This window comes from Drosophila sechellia, chromosome 3R, assembly GCF_004382195.2.
Source record: "Drosophila sechellia strain sech25 chromosome 3R, ASM438219v1, whole genome shotgun sequence".
NCBI classification, from domain to species: Eukaryota; Metazoa; Arthropoda; class Insecta; order Diptera; family Drosophilidae; genus Drosophila; species Drosophila sechellia.
Genome location: NC_045952.1, coordinates 25,863,356 through 25,881,116, shown reverse-complemented (window position 1 = coordinate 25,881,116; position 17,761 = coordinate 25,863,356). Strand labels below are relative to the sequence as shown.

The 17,761-nt window shown below is 45.7% G+C and overlaps 1 protein-coding gene across 4 annotated transcripts in view; it reads left to right on the top strand.

Annotated features, from left to right (window-relative positions):
* LOC6617180 (nephrin) overlaps positions 1–15,411 on the top strand; it is a 62,618-nt gene extending 47,207 nt beyond the window's left edge. For 2 of the 4 annotated variants that reach the window (XM_032721458.1, XM_032721457.1), the window contains exons 12-17: positions 776–926; positions 1,861–2,087; positions 3,285–3,459; positions 6,075–6,342; positions 7,979–8,226; positions 13,827–15,411. In XM_032721458.1, the coding sequence (XP_032577349.1) occupies positions 776–926; positions 1,861–2,087; positions 3,285–3,459; positions 6,075–6,342; positions 7,979–8,226; positions 13,827–13,903 (1,146 nt within the window). In that variant the 3' untranslated portion in view covers positions 13,904–15,411. Of the gene's footprint in view, positions 1–775; positions 927–1,860; positions 2,088–3,284; positions 3,460–6,074; positions 6,343–7,978; positions 8,227–9,419; positions 9,561–13,826 lie in introns of all 4 variants that reach the window. The other 2 variants (XM_032721460.1, XM_032721459.1) reach the window with 2 other exon arrangements.
* Positions 15,412–17,761: the final 2,350 nt, after the last annotated feature.

Here is a 17,761-nt window from a genome sequence, read left to right as displayed (position 1 = left end):
CCAGTCGGTGCGGAAGAATAGAAGGGAGTAGGAACAGATAGGTGACATGGGTGGTCTGGTGCCAAGTTCGAAGTCGGGTGCTATTAGCAGAACTTGTGCTAAATACTCGAGGGTTGTCTGGGATTTTCGTTCGACAATTCAGAGCAGACGAACAATGGTTGAGGTAGGGAATCGGGCGCCGTACGTGACTGAATTAAAATTTAATCAAAATGTATAAATTCGGAATGGTGGGGCAAACATAGCGACGTTCAAGGGAATTTAAAATGCAAACCGTTTAGGTGCAAAACGGAGGACTGCAGAGCTGGCAGAAAATGGCAAAAAAAAAGAAGAAAAAAATGGGGAGAAAGACAGATGGAGGAGGAAAAATACCAGAATGGCTGACCAAACGAACCGAAAGACTTGCATATGTGAGTCGACTTTCCTTGAAACGTCGGTTCTGGGACAGCTGTGCACAATAAATAAAGTAATTCATTTACCGCAAAAGTTATTTGAAAATCTGCACGAAACCCGATGCCCGGCTGGCCACAGGATGACTTACTCCGTCTCCAGCTCGATTCGTTTGGCTTGCAATAAAAACTTATTTGCCTTCAAATATTTATGCCCACCCGAACTGGGATTCGTTTTTGGTTGGATGCGGATGCTCTGGGTTTGCTTTGATTTCAATTCGATTTGGTTCGCTGCGATTCGAGTGGGGTGGGGTAGTGCATCCGATCCTTCTGCCTACGTTCGCACAATGAAGCCGCCCTAATCCCCGTCTGTTTACCCTACATTACAGGTGCTCAACTCGAGGATACAGTCGAACGGACTGGCCAGCACGGTGACGTACCTGCCCCAAACGGACTCCGAGTTAATAACGCTGGCCTGCTGGGCCAGCAATGCTGTGGGCCGCCAAACGACGCCCTGTCTGGTGCACATCCTGCCGGCAAGTAAGTGGAACTGGAAGTGGAGGAATCTTGCTCCTCCTACGCCTCCCCTCCTGCTCAAGTCGAGTCGAGGAAGTTGTTGCCACAAGATGCCGGCACTTACCTCCATCTTCGCCGCAATTTAAACAGTACTGGTGTCGGCATTGCCACCGGTGTCGGTGTCGGAGCCGTAGCCGTAGCCGGAGTCCTCCGTCCGCCTTCCTCCACCCGGACTATCTCTTATGCACACATAAGGATCTACTTACATAATTGGCGAGCGTGTGCCGGGTGCAGGACGGGATGGACTGGAAGGACTGGGTGGCATTGCCGTCGCCGGCACCGGTGTAGTTTGCCAAAATGTTGCCAAATAATCCGCAGGTTGAACTGCCAGCCGTTGCCTCAGGACCTGGCCAACTTCGATGGTTATTAATGCAAAGTACACAGAAGCGTGATGATGCACTCAGGGAAAGATTTTCGAAACGTTTCAGAAACAAATATGTAGCTCCTAAATAATGTGCTAATTCTTAAGTATATGTTCGCTTAGTTACATATATATCATCACTACTACAATACAAACTCACCATTTGCTAAAATATGTTTTTTTCGTTATTTTATAGAAAGCCCTTTCACTTCACCCTAAGTTTGTCAAGATCTTAAAGACAGCATAGAATTATAGACCAATTGAGTTACACCCACTTTGTGCATCGCACCCTTGGGCCAAAATTAAAGCTGACTTAATAATTTTAGGGGCGTAGTCGCCGGTCCTTATATTTGTTTTAACGGGGCAACGCCTTCATTTGGGGCAAAGTGGCGCTTTAAGGCGACAGGAGCTGCGTTTAAATGCAATTACGGATGGGGTGGCCGTTGGGCCATTAAGCCCCGGCTTGTCTATGACTATGACTAACTGCTATCAGGATACCCTCTCATCCCGCCTTTTTCATTGGAACCTTTTTCGCAGACACTCCGGAGGCACCGAAGGCCTGCGAATTGCGCAACGACACCGTCCTGGAGGTGGTTTGTGTGGCGGGCAGCGACGGAGGACTCTCGCAGTACTTCATGCTGGAGGTGGTGGGCGGGGACCCACTCTACTCTGGAGATCCGGGTGGATCGGCGGGCCAGGGACGAGGCCAGTTCAGCGAGTCCATCGGCCTGGGCGACAACGAGATATCCACGCTGAATGATCAGGTGAGTGGCGCTGCCTGCATCTGGATTCGCCCGAATCCAGTTAGTCTAAGTAGATAAGTTCCGGCAGGGTAAACGCAAATTGCTCAATTAAATTAAAATTTACTCACGGTTCGGCAAACAGCCGGCAGCTAGAAGCGAAACAGAATCAGAATCAGATACAGATACAGAATCAGCTTCAGCTTCAGAATCGGGGTGAATGTAGGATAGATCTGAGAGTGTGGAGCCGAGAGAGTGTGCAATAATTCACTTGAAATCCATATGGTCAATTAGTGTGCATGTCCTTTGACTTTTCTGCTTGAATTATTAATAAGTATTTTGGGGACTGCCATGGGGGTGCAGCATTGCCGTGGGTTTTCTTCAGCTCAACTCGAGTGTAAAAGGGACAACATAATTAATGCTGTGGGTCCGGTTCCCAGGTCCGATGATTTTACCCTTTGTCCAGCCACTCGGGGAGTGCATGCTGAGTTATTAAATTATCTCTGTCACTCCTAGATGAGGAATATCATATGAAAATTTCATTTCATTTCGTTTGGCTGCTCTCAACAGCCTTGATGAAGCGCTGAAGCTGGCCGGGCGAGTTTATTAGCAAAGTAGCCAAGCGCAAAGCTCATCACGAGGATGGTCATGAAAATGAAAATGAAAATGGTACGACGATGATGACCGTGGCGATGATGATGGCCCGACATCATCTCCGGACTCTGACCCACGCCCTGCTTGGTCCTTTGGCAGGCAGCTTTAAAGTTTCATGCTAGATAAAGGACACACACACTCGCACTGGGCCGTGGGGGGAGTGAGGTTGGAAAAGTGCCGCAAGGACAACATAAATTACTTACGCTTACTTGAGTGGGAATTTGTGCGTAACCAACGAAGCTCACTCGATTGTGTCCCATTACGGCAAACGGATATTCAGTTTTAAATTTTAGACAGTGTCCTGTTTCTGTTGCTATTTCTCCGTGCGATTTCTCCGTGGGCTTCCGTACAGTTGTGCCTCCGTATTTTTCAGGCATGAGCAATTATTTATGCGTTGGGTCTGCATATGGGACAGAAAAGTTAAAAATACATGGCATACTTTGCAGCGTGTGGCGAGTGAATTATAAATGCGCCTCTTGTCATGTCCGCATCCCAAATCAGCCAAAACCTAGATATAAATATATTTATGTATATATTGCTATATAACATAAATGTCTATAATTCCAGGCGACATCTGCACCCATCTTCCGCATGCAGGAGAACAGTCCACAGTTTCGTTTGAATAATTTAGAGCCGGGACGTGAATATCAATTTTTAGTTTACGCCGTCAACGCCAAAGGACGAAGCGAGCCGCCGGTGGTGATTGAGAATGTACGCGTGGCCGCCCAACTGGGACCATATGGTGAGTGCCCCAATCCCCAATCCCCGAGTGTGATCCCGTCCTGTCCTGTCTTCTGTCTTCTGTCCTGTTTTTCCCCGAAAAAAGCGACCCGATACTTCACAGTTGAGAGGCGGAAGCTCAAAAACAAAAAAGGCAGAACTCTCCTGCTAATCACATAAAGAGCACAAGTTATGGCCACCCGAGTTGCTAGTTTGTGGGTCACTTCTTTACCAAGGCCAATAAAATACCCAAAAACCTGAACATGGCACTGAAACCGAAGACGAAACTGAACTCAAAGTGGAACCCTTGAACAGCTGAGGACGGAACTGTCTAATTCAACGCTTGACTGCATTTTCAAATCAACGCAAGTTCGGGGAAATCGTCTTCAATCAGCCGCCGCGAAAAGTTCGCACATGGCGTCACAGGGACACTGGGATACGGGGATGTCCTTAGAGCGCAAGTAGATGCGAACCTGAAGACTGCCTAACTGCCTCTCGGGCTGGGATGCCAGTGCCACCCCAAAGGACGAGACGCCCTTTTCTAATCCACTGACTGAGTTATGCAGTGGAGCGGAAAGCATTTCAGCATTTTCCATCAATTCTTTGAGTGGGGCACACGCATATTACGTATACGCAGGGGCGTGTCGCAACAGCCTCTTCATTTTGCTCCTGCCTAACGACATAATGCGACTGCCGCCTGTCGCTGTGTGCGTACATGAGAGGTCCTGTTTGTGCGCGCGTGTGCGTATGTGTGCGTATGTGTTTGTGTGTGCCAAGCGTAAGCGGAATTGCTTCAATTTTCGTTTTGCTTAACGGCCACCGTAGACACTTTTCTTTTATTGTTCCTTTTGCCACTCGCAGCTCTCTCAGCTCGCACACAACTACGACGAGCACGACAACAATGTTGTCATTATTTTCATGCTGATTTTTATTTTTATCTGCATTTCCATTACCATTTCCACTTCCATTTTCCCTCCTCTGGCCATTTTCATTTCGCTTTTCGTGCGCTTCCTTCGCCCAGTTAGCCATAAATCAGTCATATTGCCCGGTTTAATGGGGCTAATTGCATTTGATACGCAAATGTTCGATTAAGCGCACTCACTAGATTTTCGGAGCGCACTCAATTCGCTGGCGAAACCTATTTACATGAAACAACAGCTGCCCGGCTTTTCTCGTCGAGTTACTTATGTATGTTAATGGGCTGCCGCAGACTCGTAAATTCGGCCTCTGTGATTACACAACCGAGACTATGTACTCGGCAATCCCTATTTCGGTGGCTGGGGATCCTTCTAATTTATGCGGAATTTTAACAGCCACCTACGAGCCCACGCAGGTTTTTATTCTCGCCGGCATATGTGGGCCGATAAATTGCGAAGCCGTGGGTCGTTGCCACCAAACCAGATTCAAGAATATAAATAAAATGAAGCCAAATCAGCTGACGCTGATTTAAATCAGTTTACGCAGAACTCATCAACAGAATTTATTACACTTTGCGCCGGGTAAGGAAAACGTGAAAAATATCAGGCAAAGTGGCCACTTGAGCCGGGAAAAAAGCATCAAAGCCGTATAAATAAGGAAAATAATGTTGGGAAAGGCAAAACGAAGGAGCAAACTGATTAAAAAACCGGCTGAGATGCCGTGAACCATGGCATCAGAAGCCAGCCGATGCCAGCCGATTCCAGCCGATCCAGATCCAGTGCAAAAGGCCGGGCAATAACAAAAATTAAATTGAGCCGCAGGTGTAGGCAATTTCCACTCAAACGCTCACTTCAAAAGCCACGACGATGGGACGGAGCAAGGAGCTGGTCATGAAAATTTGAAAACCAGAAAACCTGAAGGTATGGAGTCCTGGCAATGTTTCAATTCGGAGGCCGTTGCTTTGACGGCCCGCAAATGGAGCGGAAACGCTTGGATGCCAACGAAAATGGAGGGGCTGGCATTAACGAATGTCTGGCATAAATCTTGCCCGGGGATCATCTTACAATCAGTTTGGCCCGGGCCCTGGGATCTGGGCCCTGGGGCTTGGCTCGCACATTATGTTGCAATTTCCGCTGGCTGGAAATCTAATAAATATAAACAATGCCTCACATGTTGCTCATAATTGCCGGGGCTTTGCGGCAAGTGCCATCAGGTCTAATCGCTGGTAATAAGTGGCCAGAATGGCCTTTGATTTTCATAATTTCTCCTCCGCGGTAGCCACTATTTATCATACCACCAGATCTCCCATAACAGAGCACCCAGCGCTTTTGGCTAATTTCGATTTTCAACCCAATTGGCCCGCTCACAAGGGTCGCAAAGGGAAAACACAATAAGCAAACAGTCAAAAGCAATCAGTTAGGCAAAAGAACACGGCAGAGCACAGCAAAACAAATAAATAAATAAACGGCAGCGAGGCAAACAGAAATCAGCAGGAGCATCAAACTAATTCCGAGCAAATAACAAATCATTGCTAGGAGCCCTCAAACTATCAGATTCTCCACCTATCCATGTTGATGCACTCGGAAAAGTAAACGCGGAAATCGAACACTCAAGGAGCTTTGCAAACAACGGCAAATAGTACATGTTAAATATTAAAATTAACCTTTAGTTCTTTTTTTTGTTCAGTGTAATAATAGTATCCCTCTTTTCTCCTTCCAGACGAATCCATTCTGTCCGAGGACCCAACGCCCGCAGAAACAACGCATCATGGAGGCGGCGGCGTGGGTGGCAGCGGGAGCTCCAGCGGCCTGGGCACCGGCGCCAGCACGGGCAGCGGTCCGGAGAAGCAATCGACGCTGCTGATACTCGCCGCCGTCGTGGTGATAGGCGCCGTCGTGGTGACGTCAATTATCGTGGCCGGCATCGTCGTGGTCTGCCGGCACAGGCCGCGGCCACCTGAGCCGCAGGAGGTGCGCAAGAGCATGCGGTGAGTCCGGGAGCCCTTTGTTTTGTGGTCTTCACATTCACATCCACATCCATCCGGAAGCTGGGAAAACTAATAATGAAATTGTTGGCCGCGTGTGTATGTGTGTGCAGAAATAATTACTGAATTATTTATGTGGGGCACGTGACTGACGTGGCGAGGATGAAGGAAAGCCGCGTGGAAGTTGTGGGCGTAAAACGTAGCATACTTTCTTGCGCATTCCACGCTTATGACTATTACGCAGAAAGTAATTAAATGACAGCCGCGCAGAAATGGCCGCTCAATCAATTGGGCTCCACTTTAAACTCACCTGCCGGCAGAAAGGTTAAAAGGCCAATCCGAACCTGATGGTAAATGTCGGGTTCATTAAGACGATCGCCTAAGCACTTTGAGGCCGCCAATCGATTAGAGCCGAGCACGCACCTGCCCAGTAAATTATGCTTAGTCTGTAATTAAATTAATTAAACCTGCACCTGACGACCGGCCGGGCAGCCCAGCAGGGTCAAAGTCCAACGGAAAAGAATGGCCGTAAACGAGGCCCGGAAACGAGGCAGCCGCACAAGTTAGAGTTTCCATTTAAGATAGGAAATCAGCGCTGTATCTGCGAAAGGGTCGCGCCCCGTGGGTGGATAATTAAGCAGCTGCTTAGCTGACGTACTCGTCCTTACCACCCCCCTTTCGCCTGCCGGCTAATGAAAAATAAACACAGAGCACCGCCTGCCTGCTTTCGTATCGACGTGGTACAAGTCCAATGCCGATGGTATCCTCCTTTCTTTGATTTCGGCCAGGCCCACTGATTGCTCAATAATGAATTCGGGCAACCACTTCAAAGCTGAATCCGACGAAATATTAATTATAGTTGCCGAAAATAGTCGCGGGCACATCAAAGCGAATCGCATGCGGGTCATTAAATGGTCATCACAACTGTCAAACGCGCTCCATGCCGTGCATAAATAAAACGGAACCGGCCCACGTGCGATTCCAAATATCCTCTCCCACTTTTCATACACGGTTATGGTTCTGGCCCCCATTTTTCAGTCGCATGTGCGTCTATGCATACATTTTAATGATTTGCCTTTTGCGGCAAAGTATTAGTGCAAATATTTGATGCACACATGTGCGCGTATCTGACTGATAAGAGAGACGCAGATGCCGAGTGCGGCGTAATTAGCTCCACCGTCGGCATTGGTTTATATTTAATTTACAATGGACCATCGAGCAGGCTGATGAAAATTCGAGGGTCCTCAAGAGAAATGATAATATTTATGCCAATATTTATCAATGCGAGTGCCGAGTCGATAGCGAAAAATGCATTAAATCCGCTTTGGAACGGCGCAAAACGCGAATATTGCGCATCCACCGTGTGCAACGAACGAATTTATTTTATTTTCTGGTTTTCCCAACCCGACCGCCACCCACTTAAAAAGTTGCCCAGTCGTTCCCCAGGTGATTGCGGTTCTCTGAATTTAGCTGTTTATATTGAAATTCGAGTCGCCTGAGAGCCGTCAGCTGGCTTAGTTTGTCCAGTTTGCTAAGCTGTTTCGCCGCACCTTGGGAACTATTAGCCGCTAAACTTTTTCATGCCATGTATTGTGTTTTTCAATGTCTGATTTTTCGCATTTTTTCTCCACTTTTTTAGGCCGGCGCGAAACGATGTGCCGAGCATGTACATCGAGGAGGATGAGCTGAACGAGCTGGAGGAGGGCGGCGGACGAGCGGCGGAGATTAGGGCGCGTGTGGCCCCGCCCAACGCGCACCTGTGCGGTGGCGGCGGGATGCCGATGCCCGGTGGCGTTGGGTCAAGTGGCGGGGCCATTGTGGGCGTGGCCGGACCCCATCACTACATCTCCGAGAGCTTCATCCAGTACGCGCAGCCCAGCCTAAACGGTACTATTCCAAAATCTATACTCAACAAGCTGTAGTATGTAGAATGTAGTAGTTATTTATCCGTAGTCCTAGTCAAGTAGTCATCAATTTATCAGCACTTGTATCTATGCATCCGTGCTTTGAGGCTGCGATTGCGATTGTGATTGCGATTGCAACCCCCAAATTGGTTTTTGAGTTGCGCCTCGAGTGCGCTCTCGATATTAATTTGTATTTGTATTCGTAGCTTTAGTTGATTGATTTGCCTTATGTAGAAGTGCACTTGCCTGTATATATTTAGTACACATTACTCACCTGATTTGTAGCCATTATGTAGATTAGTTTAACATCTTGTTTATCGGTAAAACAGTGCCAAGCAAATAAATTGCCAAAATCGTTTTGGAATGCACACGAACACGAATTTGTTTTTAAACTGGCAACTGCCTGTTGGCCACTCATATAACAAGACACGCAATGTTTTTAATATTTTATGATTGTGCAAAATTGATTTGCAATTTAATATTTAGTTAAGTACCTGGCATGTGAGTAGTTTGCGTGGTGGCCGCGCAGGAGATCAATGCACCACAGGCAAAACAATTAGGTTGGCTTGAGCTGGCGCTAATGATGCGGTTGAACACCAAATTGGCTGGCAACTAATGAATTGGAGCACATGTAAATGAAAAACTAATTGCCCCTCATTTGGCATTCACAAAAGTAGCTTATGGCATACGAGTACACTCTTTTCCAATTAGCGCAGATCACAGTATTTAATTTCGTTACATTAGCGTTGAATCACATTCGATTTGATTTCAATTTCGATTCGATTTCAAATGAGTTGAGCGACTGAAGCGTTTACAGTCGAGTATTTGGAAGAAATTTCGCATTAGCCGGGCACCCGATATAGACAACACCCCTCCACTAAGTTCCCGCCTGACCTAGCCATAGTACCCCCCTCACTTTCTCTATATCTCTACTGCTCTCTCTGTCTCTCTGTCTCCGAATCTAACCAACTCTGTAGGTAGCGAAACACTATCCACTTGCTTTCCAACTGTCTTAATCCTCGACTTGAAGTTGTAAATACCTTGCCCAGTATTTAAAGCAATGTAGTGTGTGCCCCGACTCTCCACAAGTAACCGAGTATGAGTACGAGTACATTCGCAGCGTTGTCCTTGCTAGTGTCCTAACTCCTAACTATACCATGTTATCCATCCACCCAGGCGACGTGCTGCTGCCCCTGCTCGTTACATCCAGCCAGCCTTGCAGCACTAACTCCACCATCTCGAGCGTGGTCCTGGCCATGCCCCAGGCGAAACTATGTCCTGATCCTGCGAGCCGAAACACTGCCTGGCCGCCCGAATGTATGCAAAGTAAATTTTATGTAACTAAATCCGTGCAGCAGGTCGAACGACACAACCCAAGCCAGAAAACGAATACGAATCCGAAACCGAAACAGACACAGATACAAATACTGAAACTGAAGCTGAAACAGGAACAACTGCAGCTGCAGCTGCAGCAGATGGGCAGCCATGTCTAAACCGAAAATTCTCTGTCGAATTTGGCAGTCGGAGATGTTGAATGCAGGGGATGTCCGCCTCTCAAGTATTTTTAATATCTCCGTACCCGAGAACAGCACTTGGATCATTTCACATTTTAATTTGTCGTCCATTTGGCATCCCAATTTACTTTGCTTGTTACGTTGCCACATCCCTGCACTCACATGTCTTTCATCTGATTTCCTTTATTCCCTTTGTGCATTTGTAATTATTTTAGCTTGGCTTTGTTGCCAGGCAAATGCCGCAAAAAATATCCAGAAATTTCCTTTCATTTGCGGCATTCCCCATGATTTTCTTTGATGCGATTGCTAACTCGTTTCTGCTGCAGCGTAGATATGTTTTCTGCCGACTGAATCAGAGATATTAAATCAAGGCTAATTGGAGTATATGAGCTGTTTCTTTCAAGGCTAGATACACATTTGACTGGCGCATCGGAGAGTGCAGGCAAATATTGTTTTTAAAAAGGATAAATGCAGCAAGGCCCCCAGGCAATCGGGGCAAGTCCAGGGACATGGGGTTGTTTGCTTAGACTTTGTTTTTTGTTGACATTTCTGTTTATTTTCCTCTCTAGCTATGTGGGTTGTCCACACTCCGCACTCTATGTCGCTCATGTATCACTCAGTGGAGTGCCAAGTTCTTTTGGGATAAATCGCATAAATTTCGTTGCGCAGTCGACGCACTGGCAAACAAACATTTGTACTATGTGCGTAAACATGCCTCAGACAGCAACAAATTTGCAAAATATTTTGCTGTTTTAACCCATTTCGCCCGCTCTCCCACCAAGCAACTTTAACACGCCCAGCTCACTCTGTTTGCTGTGCTAGCTCGTGCAGACTTTGTTTTAACTTTGAATTGCATAAATTTTAATTATTTCGAAAGCACTAAATTAAAACACAAAAATAAGCACAAAGGCACACAAACGCCAGTGAGTTTTGCCTGCGCCTGACGTGCCGACATGCCGGCAAATGCAAATATTATTTAATGGGCAGATGTGTCGTATACGTGATATTATTGCTAACACAACATCGCTCCCCCTCCGGTTCTCTGGGCACCCGATGCGTGGGTTCAAATGTCGCAAATTAGCTAAATTTGATTTTGTCAGCGATTTAATTTTATATTTTCATTACTTTCAGCATGTCCTTCCGCTCGTTAATATCATCGTTTTTTATTTTCTCTCTTTTTTTCTGCACTACCCCCTGCTAGTACGTTTAATTTATGTGCGTCGGGGATTTGTGGGGCATGTGACATGACACGACACATACACCCAGCCACCCACATTCGGAATTCCCGCTCCAGTGCTGCCCTTTCACCCGACAGAACGTAAACCAAGTCAACTGACTTACATGGCACTAACAAGTGCCAAAGTCGGGCTGAAGTGCGCCGAAGGAGCGGTCCAGAAAATTTTCTTGTAGCTGTTGCGCCCGGATGGCAAGTAGGAACACTCTTCGCTGGGATTACACTGAGCTGCAAGGCAGCTTAAGCGATTCCTCGAATACTGATTGGGCAGAAAAACTATTAGATTTCATCGAGATTTTTATTAGAGCGAGAGACCACATTACGAGTAAAGTTTTTAGCTCTGATCAAGATCGTATTAATGCAGCTGTTTTACTTTAATATGGCTTTTATTGCTATCTTTTCATAGCTGATCACATATAGCTATTGAATGCTAGCTACCTATTTTTTCAATAAAGTGAATAGTGTGGAGTTAGAGTTTTCATATTCATAGTCCCGCATTTAGGGAGTGCTGCCAAATTGAAAAAAAAAGGTCCTGGAAAGAGCAAAACGCTTACAGCGCCGTAACTCAAGGCAAACAAGTGAGCCACTGTACGAGAGTAAATGTGAATATACATATGTGTACACACTCACGGCCAGGAAAAGACACCCATTCGCAGCTTTACATATCGACAGTTGCTGTCATTAGCCAGCATTTTTAATTGCATATGCCAGGCTCCACCGTACAGGTGGCACTGGCACCGAGCAACGAAGGGCGAATCCCCCAGAGCAGTCAAATTCGTTTGGCTTTTTGTGCCCCCAACCTCGGCCATATCTGCGTATGGTGGTGATGATGGAATGAGATGGAACTGCTGCTTTTTTTTTTTGCTTTGCACATTTGTTTCATTTCATGCTGCTCCATTCATTTGGCCCAGCATCGCGTTTTTGTCTCATTGTTGCTGTGTGTCTTGCTGTTGTGTGAGTCAAGAGTCGCGAATGTCTGAGCCACGTTTGTGTGGCCTTCGTCCTTGCTGGCCCTGCTTTTTCTATGAGTATTTGGATTGTAAGTAATGCGAGTGGGTTGCAGATGCCAGATTGTGGGTTGTCGGTAGATTGTAGCTGCTAGCTTGTACGCTGTACGCTGTAGGTTCCATGTGCACTCCAGCGGCACTCGTCTAATTAGACAAAGTTGAGACCCAGCCACACAGCAGCCACTCGAAATGAGCACACGGCGCCATTTGCTGCGGCTATGTGATGTGATGGCATGGTAGCATTATCTTAAAGACTCCTTAAAGCCCATGTGTGTGTGTGTGTGTCTGTGTGTGTATCGGTCTGCGAGCTCTCACTTTGATGTCTCTGTCGTGCCACAAAAAATGCCGCAGAATTTGCCTGAGCAACATTGTTTATGCGGCAGCAGTGGAATTACACAGCAAGAAATATCTTTCAATTAACTGGTTACGAGTTGCCTACCACTTGTAGTTCCCACAAAGTCACATGATCTTCAAAAAATTAAAAACAATGCGTTTGAAGTATGAGTGTTTCTGAGAATCTGAAAAATATTTTCGAACAACAATGGAACTAATTATTTTCATATACCTTTTCGCGGAATGCTTAATACAATTCAACGAATATTTGGAAGCATCTTGACGGTTGATTATTATTTTGGATTACCAATTCTCTATAATAACAATTTCTTTTTGTGCACACACGCACTCGCTGTCCGGAATCCTCAATGTCAGCGCTGTTCATTCATTTGTCGCCGCACTTCCGTTTCCGCTGCCCCTCCTCCCCGCACCCCCTCCCCACTCACTCTTCACCCCTGGCACCATTCCCTTTAGAGGGTTTTTCCGGTTTTTGTTGGGCCATCCAGGCTGGCAACATTTTTGCGACTTTTGACATTTTTTAATGCTGTCAGGCATGGCGTGAAAGTAAACGTGAAAGGCCACAGCCACAGCTACAGCCTCCCAAGCACACGCACTTACACACACATAGAAACACCAGAGGGCTGCCTTAGTTTGTGCGCCTTTATGGCCCAAAGACGCCACACAAATGTGACATAAAAGGCGATAATAATAAAATATCACAGGGTGCTCGGGCCGAGCCATGTCAAATAGAAAACTGCAAAATCGTAAACAAAAAGCGCTAGATGACGCTCAAGTTTCACTTGATTCAGTTGATTCACCCGGGCGACACAATAAGTCGGACCACAATAAAAACTCAGACTCAGCTGCGCTGCCACATGAATTCCGGCGAAAAGTGCCATAAAAATTAAGAAATTGTTGAATTATTTTACGTTTACGAGCGCAAGGGCCACTGGGGAGCGGGCCTCCCCAAAGTGAATAAAGTGAATATTAATATCGAAATGTTGTTGATGTGGTTGTTTCGTGTTATCTCCTGTGATTTCTGTTTCCGTTGCTGTTACTATGGCTGTTGTTTTGGCGTTTTATTAGATGCTATATTATTTTGTTATCAGCGCACAATTGGTCACGCTTTGCTATTTGCTAATGGCTCTCTTTTTCTTTTCGCCTCTCAAATAATAATTTGCAACTCTGTGTTATGATGTCATTTTGCAAGTGTTGTGAATCTGAAAAGTAATAGAAAGCAACCAAAACAAATCAAATCAACCAAGCAAGCCAAACCAAACTAATCGGTATAAACATTTTGCCTTTGTCTCTCTATTCCCGGTTACACTCACACTTAAACACACTCTTACCCCCACACTCACACACACGCGAACTCATTACTCACTCTCACATGGATTTATGTCTCACCCAACACACATACACACACTCACACACATCGCCATCCTTTACACATATGCCATTGTTGTTGATTTTGTTTTATACCAACCAACCAAAGTGTATATTGCAGACCCGGATCTGATATTGCCGCGCGGCGAATTGGAATTTACGACCCTGGATCCAACGCTGAAGTAATTGTAAAAAGTAATAATAAATATCTACACACAAACACACACACACAGACAGACTCACTAGCGGTGAGGCCTCATAATTCACGGGCATTTCATTAAACATAGCTGTAAATTTTTAGCATAAATTTAAATGCATTAGCCATGCATTTACCTTTACGGTAAATCGTGTTGCGTAACGTTTAAGCGGAAAGGCAAATAGATAAGGATAAACCATTTTGTAATTGTCAGCCATTAAGAGTCATTCGAACCGCTAAAGGCGGATGCAAAATCAAAACTACGAGCATAAATATAAAACCCAGAAGCTGCGCTATAAATACGCTACAAACTTGTAACTGAAATCAAAAGTATGAAACATGTAAATACCACTCACATCACAACACACACACACACAATTTGCTGTTGCACCATCGACTGTACATAGAGAACGGGCAAACATTAATCAAACTGCATTTAAATGTTAAATATTAATTGTAATTAATGAACAACTAGCCCGTAAGCCAGTAGTAGTAAGTAAGCCGTGTGTATTGAAAGTGTAATTAGACTCATAGAGCCCACTAAGAGTTATTGGCCAACTTTGGACTTTGCACCAGGTATCCGCCTCGGATGTGTGCAAATCTGGCCATTTATCCATTAATGTCTGCATAGCCATCTAGGATTCATTAGCTAAAGTTAAAGTCTGTCCCATCCGGTTGCTGTCGTCCGATCATTGAAATATCGAAATGTTTTCAACCGCCAGCAGCGATTCTGGGCCCACGGCCCTCCCCTTTTCCGCCCTGATCCGGCACTTTCAGTCGCTATTTATGGCAATTCCATGAATATTCTATTACCCCAATAAGCCGAACCGCCGGCAAAGATGAATAACAGCCGAAAAAACACACACAAACAACAGTGGGCCAAGTGGGCCATGCTCGAGTGCATAATGAATAAATGTCGAGTGAACAGGCAATTCCCAGGGCCCTCAGCAATTCCACTCACACAGGACTCCCACACTCAAACTACAACACAAACTCGAAGTCAAACAATAAATGCGAATTCAGTGTAAATGTTATAAATAACTAAAGTAACCGAGCAAAGTACGACATAAAAATAATAATAATAATAATAATACGCCATACACTTTACACAATACTCCAATGTAATTCGAATTCTAATTTCAAATATACAAACATAAAGTGAAATGGCAGACTAGCAAAATATACAGTGCGTATGCGTAATAAAATAAATTGAAAAACATATATATATATACACATATATATATATAGAGAGATGCATACAAATGGAAACACTTGGGGCAAACCTTCCGTCTGCCCCCGAATGCCGTTCTCTGTCTCTGTCACTCTGGACAAAACCAAACTGATTGTTTTTAAGCAAAGTTAGATTTATAAATAAATTAAATTTAAATGCGAACGAGAAGCGCAAACTTAAAAGTGAAATACATTAATAACTAAGTCGAAACTACTGAGTGTGTTAATAATACTGAATACTGAATAAATAAACAAGATTCAAACCAAATTGAGCTGGCCCTTGCAAATCAATTCCAATTAAACCGCCGATTCGTACATCAAAGCGAAGATTAATGCCGCCGCGACTTGGTCCACCAGAATCCGAGTCCTGTTTGCCCAACTTTGGCTTGGCCAGGGGTTAAGTGTTATTAATGCGGAGCAAATCCTGCGGCGCTGCAGACGCGGATGCAGCCTGATTGCCACTTGAGGCGCGTAATCGAAACATCGGCAGAGCGGTCGGTCAATGGAGACCGCCTTCATTACTTTGCCCAGGCCATCAGGATCCTTTGCCTTCGGACTCCTTTTCCTTTGGCCAGCCCCCATGTTGCCACACCCTCTGCCCCAAAGCCAAACACGAGCTCGCCGCCCCAAAAGCCGTGGATTCGAATTAAGGCTGTTAAGCTTTAGGAGCTGGGTGGGTGATAGGTCGGATTGAAGGATTGGCCCATCTGGGCGTCCTTGGCATGCACAGGAGATTAAAACAGTTTGAGGGAAATTTGCAGCGCGTGGGCCAACGCCAGCGCCAATGAAGGTAAAGTTTGCCGAGGAAACTTTCTGCGAATGCAAGTCTGTTTGTCGTAATTTGTTGCATACTTTTCAGAGCGCAAACTTGGACTACAACTATGTAAGTAGGTAAATCGATTGGCAATGAAACACTCACCGCAAGCTACTTAAAATGTTTTAAATATATTCATTACCATTTAGCAAGAGACTGCCGCAAAATTAGTGGCCAAACATATACTGGCGTAAACTTTTTCGGTCACCACCATGTGTGCCGAGAACATTTTGCCATAAAAAGTTGTGCAGCATTCGAGCACCCCTCTCGTAATTGGTTGCATAGTTCTTGCTGCTCCAACTTGAATGCCGCACCGGACTTGGAATCGAATTAGGTAAATCGATTGGTAATGGAACACCGGACCGGGTTTTAACCCCTTGAACGCCGAGACACACTCAAGCCGAAGCTTAATTTCGGAATGCTGCCTGGAATCTGCATTGTGGTCTCGCATTTCCAATCCCCTTCAGGAGTGTTCCCCGTAATTTGGGTTGGCACGTGCGGATTTACTTTTCACTCTACTTTCCAACTCACCTTCGCCATTGCTTTTGTTGTCAATTTTATGGCGTTTTCATTTGCTGCCAAGCGCCTTCGTTGCAGCTTGCCCGGCAATTGCCAGGAATTTTAAGTTCCGACCCCCCAACGCCCCCTTTCCATTCATCCGGCCCAAACGCACTTTGCAGCACTCGGACTACAAATAAAGCCACATAAATCCGAAGATTTGCTAGCAAGTGCGCAAATCGAAAAGAAATCCAGGGTCAGTTGCCCCACTTCCTGTCCATTCCACCGCTCCTCCTACATCTCTCGAATCCTGGGCGGATGAGGAGTGACTCCTTAGCCGCAGCGTGCTTAAATAAATTAAACGACGCCCCTGGATGTCCGAGTCCTGGGCCACTCAAAGTACCCTGTCACCACTCACGGAGGCGCACTTAGTCCGGGCACAGGACTTTTGAAATATTAAAGCCCCCAAAACGGCGACTCCTCTTCAGCTGTAATTTGGTCAAATAGGGATTTTTCAGGACTCCCAGTACGACGTCTGCGCCTGACAGTCTGCCTGTTATCGAAATACTTTGATGGCCTACTAAAAATGGCTTAGACGAGAAAATAGCTCGATGGGCTTCAATTAAAATTTAAACATTTGTTATAAAAACACTTTGAAATTAGATCCTAAATCGACTTTTATCAATCTTATAAGGTAATTAGAGTGGAAAGCCTAATCAAGAAATAAAATTTAGAGCACTCATTAGTTTATTATTAAAGAGCTACTCATTATATTAAAAATTGTCTAATATTTATAGCCCTTTATTCAGCCACTTCTCTTCCACTTCCACTGGTCATCTCTGCTTTTTGTCTCTCAGTCTGACCAATGGAAAATGGAGGCGACTGCATGGTCCGGTTTGGAATTCAATTAGCAATCGGATGGCCGAATGGTTGCCCTGGCCAAACTTATAATGGCTTCGATTGAGCCCGGTGATTATTGCGATCGCTGGCTGGCTGGATGACAGCTGCAGTTGCCGCCGCAGATGTAGGAGCCACTTCCATCGTCTGACATTCATGGCAGCCATAAGAATGCCAACCGTTTTACAAGCAAAAACGCCAACGGGGAAAGGAGTGGAGGAGTGGAGGAGGTGGCTGCCAAAATGCCGAGAATGCCGTAAAAATGTTTTCCTTTTTGCCAGCCTGTTCCTTTTGTCAGCGGCAGGCGTCGTCGTTGCGGCAGATGCTGAAATAATGATACCGGCGCCTGCGAAGCGAGCAATCAGCCCGCTTTTCGCATCTATGCCAAGGACATGTGGGTGGGCGAGTG